At 78.7% G+C, this 4,084-nt stretch overlaps 1 protein-coding gene across 1 annotated transcript in view; it reads left to right on the forward strand.

The window, feature by feature from the left end:
* Positions 1-3,637, forward strand: part of LOC135221334 (collagen alpha-1(I) chain-like) — a 4,696-nt gene extending 1,059 nt beyond the window's left edge. Inside the window, exon 2 of the mRNA XM_064259138.1 lies at positions 1-3,637. This exon is cut by the window's left edge and continues 218 nt beyond it. Within this exon, the coding sequence (XP_064115208.1) occupies positions 1-3,637 (3,637 nt within the window).
* Positions 3,638-4,084: the final 447 nt, after the last annotated feature.

Here is a 4,084-nt window from a genome sequence, read left to right on the forward strand (position 1 = left end):
CCAGCCTGCCCGCCCGCCCCGGGCCCGGCCCTCGTCGGACGCCGGCCCGCCCGTTCCCGGGACGCTCGGCGGACGCCGGCCCCGCCGCCGGTCCCGGGACGCTCGGCGGACCGCCGGCCCCGCCCAACCGGCCCGGGACGCCCCCGCCCGGAACCCGGACCCGCCCGTCCCGGGACCCTCGTCGGACGGCGGCCGCCGTGCCGGGTACCTCGGCGGACGCCGCTCCGACCGTCCGGACGCTCCGGCGGACCGCCTGCCCGCCCGTCCCGGACGCTCGGCGGACGCCGGCCCCCCGTCCCGGGACGCTCGCGGACGCCTGCCCGCCTGTTCCCCGGACTCGCGGTCGGACGCCGGCCCGCCCGTCCCGGGACTCTCAGCGGACGCAGCCTGCCCGCCTTGTCCCCCCGACAAGCGCGGCGTACGCCGCCCGCCTGTCCCGGGACACTCGCGGACGCCTGCCCTCCGTCCCGGGGACGCTCGGCGGACTCCGCCCGGGCCCTTCCCGGGACTCGCGGCGCCGCCCGGCCCGCCCGTCCCGGGACGCTCGGCGGACGGCCCTGCCCGTTCCCGGGACGGCTCGGCGGACGCCGGCCCGCCCGTCCCGGGACGCTCGGCGGACGTGGGCCCCCGGGCCCGCCCGTCCCGGACTCCTGCGCTCCGGCACCCCCCCGCCCGTCCCGGGACGCTCGGCGGAACGCCGGCCCGCCCTCCCGGACGCTCGGGGGGGCGGACGCCGGGCCCGCCCGTCCCGGGACGGCTCGCGGACCCGCCCGGCCCTGCCCGGGACGCTCTTCGGAGATGCCCGCCTGTCCCCGGGACGCGCGGCGGGACGCCGGCCCGCCCGTCCCGGGACGCTCGGCGACGCCTGCCCAAAAACCTGTCCCCGGGACGCGCGGCGGACGCCGGCCCGCCCTCCCCCCACGCTCGGCGGACGCCGGCCCCGCCCTCCCGGGACGCTCGGCGGACGCCTGGCCCGCCCGTCCCTCGGGCTCGGCCACCCGGCCCGCCCCGTCCCGGGACGCTGGCGGACCGCCGGCCCGCCCGCCCCGGGAGCTCGGCGGACGCCGGCCCGCCCGTCCCGGGACGCTCGCCGGACGCGGCCCGTCCGTCCCGGGACCTCGGCGGACGCCGGCCCGCCCGCCCGGGACGCTCGGCAGACGCCTGCCCGCCCGCCGTCCCCCGGCGCTCGGCGGACGCCGGCCCCCCGGCCCGGGACGCCTCAGGCCCACGCCCGCCCGCCCTTCCCGGGACGCTCAGGCGGACAGCCTGCCCCGCCCGTCCCTGGGACGCCGGCGGACGCATGCCCGGCCCATCCCTTGGACGCCTCGGGCCCGACCCAGCCTGCCCGCCCGTTCAGGACGCTCAGGCCGGACGCCTGCCGGCCCTCACGGGACCTCGGCGGACCCTGCCCGCCCCGTACCCCCGTAGGACGCTCGGCGGAACTCCTTGCCCGCCCACGTCACCCGGGGACGCTCGGGCGGACGCCTGCCCCGCTCCCCGTCCCGGGACCGGCGTCGGACGCCTGACCGGCCCGGTCACGGGACCCTCGGCCGGACGCCTGCCCGCCCATCCCGGGACGCTCGCGGACTCCTGCCCCCCGCCCGCAGGACGCTCGCCCGGCCCGGCCCTACCACCGCCCCGTCAGGGACGCTCGGCGACGCCGGCCCCGCCCGTCCCTGGGGGGGGGGGGGGGGGGGGGGGGGGGGGGGGGGGGACCCCTCGCCCGGCGGACTCCGGCCCGCCCGTCCCGGGACCCGCGGCGGACGCCTGCCCGCCCTCCCGGGACCCGCGCGGACGCCCCTGCCCGTCCCATCCCGGACGCTCGGCGGACGCCTGCCCGCCCGTCAGGGACGCTCGTCGGACGCCGGCCCGCCCGTCAAGGGACGCTCGGCGGCCACGCCCAGGCGCGTCCCGGGACCCGCGCGGCGGACGACGGCCCGCCCGGGTCCCGGGACCCCGCGGCGGACGGCCGGGCCCGCCCCGTCCCCGGGACCGCTGTCCCGGAACTGGACGCCGGCCCGCCCAAACCGTCACCTGGACCCACGCCTGGCGGACCCGCGGGACGGGAAACCCCGCGGCGGACGTCCCAAAGGGGCGGCCCGGCCCGCCTGCCCGCCCCGGGACGCTCGGACGGACCGCCGGGCCCGCCCCTGTCCCGACGCTCCCTGCCCGCCCGTTCCCCGGGACGCTGGCGGCCGTTCCCCGGACGCCTCGGCGGACCGCCGGCCCGCCCGTCCCGGGAACGCTCGGGGCGGACGCTGGCGCGGCCCGTCCCGGGACGCTCGGCGACGCCTGCCCGCTCCGTCCCGGGACCCGCTCCCGGGCGGACGCTGCGCCCTCCCCGGCCGGCCCGGGACTGCGGCCGGTACGCCTGCCCGCCCGACCCGGGTCCCGGGACTCCCTCCGGCGACCGCATGCCCTCCCAACCGGACGGAACCGCCTCCCGGCCCGTCCCGGGACCTCGGCGGCCCGTCAGGGACGCTCGCCTGCGGACCGCCTGCCCCCGCCCGTCCCAGGGACCGAAATCGGCGGACGCCTGCCCACCCGCCCGTACCCGGGACGCTCGGGCGGACGACTGCCCCTCCCCCAGTCGGAGGGACGGTACGCTCGCGGACGGCCTGCCCGCACGTCCCGGGACCCGCGGCGGACGCCTGCCGTCCCGGGCGTCGGCGGACGCCCGGCCCGCCCGGAAGCCTGCGGGGACGTCAAGGACCGCTCGCGGACGCCGGCCCCAGTCGGGGGACCCTCCCGCGACGCGGCCCGCCCGCCGTCCCACGACGCGCGCGCGCCCGTCCCGGGACCCGCGGCGGCGGCCGCCCGCCCTTCCCGGGTCCGGGACGCCTCCGGCCCGTACGCCTGGCCCGCCTCCCGTCAGGACGCTCGGCGGACGCCGGCCCGCCCGTCAAGGGAACGCTCGGCGACCCGGCCCGGCCCTCCCGGACCCACGCGGGCGGCGCCCGGCCCCTCCCGTCCCCGGAACCCCGGCGGACCTGGCCCCCGCCCGCCCGTCCCGGGACGCTCGCGGACGCCTGCCTGCCCGTCACGGGACCCACGGCGGACGCCGGGGAGCCCCCCGCCTGTCCCGGGACGCCCTCGCGCCTGTCCCGGGACGCCGGCGCCCGCCCGGGACGCTCGGCGGACGCCTGGCCCGCCCGTCCCGGGAGCTCGGGCGGACGCCCTGGCCCGCCCTCCCGGTACGCTCGCGGACGCCGGCCCACCCATGCCCGTGCTCGGGCGACTGCTCGCGTCGGACGCCTCGGCCCGGACGCCGTCCCGGCCCGTCCCCGGGACGCTCGGCGGACGCCCTGCCCGCCCGTCCCGGGACCGGCTCGGACTACGCCTGCCCGCCCGCCCGTGGGACGCTCGGGCTCGGCGGGACGCCTGCCCGCGTCCCGGACGCTCGGCGGACGCCCCCCGCCCGTCCCGGGACGCTCGGCGGACCGCCCCCTGCGGCCGATCTGGCGACGAGCTCGGCGTACGCCTGCCCGCCCGTCCCGTGACGCTCGGCCGATGCCTGCCCGCCCGTCCCGGGACGCTCGACGTCCCGGGACCCGCGCTCGGCGGACGCCTGCCCACCCGTTCCGGGACCCGCGGCGGACGCCTGCCCGCCCGTCCCGGGACGCTCGCGGACGCCTAAAAAAAAAAAATGCCCACCCGCCCGGGACCCCCCGCGGCTCGCCCGCCGTCCCTGCACAGTGTAATAGCTATTCTGTACCTTAGAACCAGAATATGCCACTACATCCTCTCAATTCTCCTGGGGATTCTCTGAATTTTCAAGTTCCTTTCCTTGCACTCCACCAATTCTACTTAATCCTCTCTTTCTTCTCCTGGCACCTCCACTAATCCTACTGAATCCTCTCAATTTTCTTGCGGCTTCTCCTAATCCTGTTTCTTCTCCCGGCACCTACACAAATCCCTCTTATTTTCATCACCCTATCTATATTCCCCCTATCTTTTTTTCCATCCACGAAACAATAAAACTCTAAGAAAACATTTTAACATATTTATTTCCTTTCTAGTTCAATTTCCTTTAAGGATTAACAAAACAAACTTATTACAAAATAAACATCTTCCTCAAAATTTC

The sequence above is a fragment of the Macrobrachium nipponense genome, chromosome 2 (genome assembly GCF_015104395.2).
Source record: "Macrobrachium nipponense isolate FS-2020 chromosome 2, ASM1510439v2, whole genome shotgun sequence".
Taxonomy (NCBI): Eukaryota; Metazoa; Arthropoda; class Malacostraca; order Decapoda; family Palaemonidae; genus Macrobrachium; species Macrobrachium nipponense.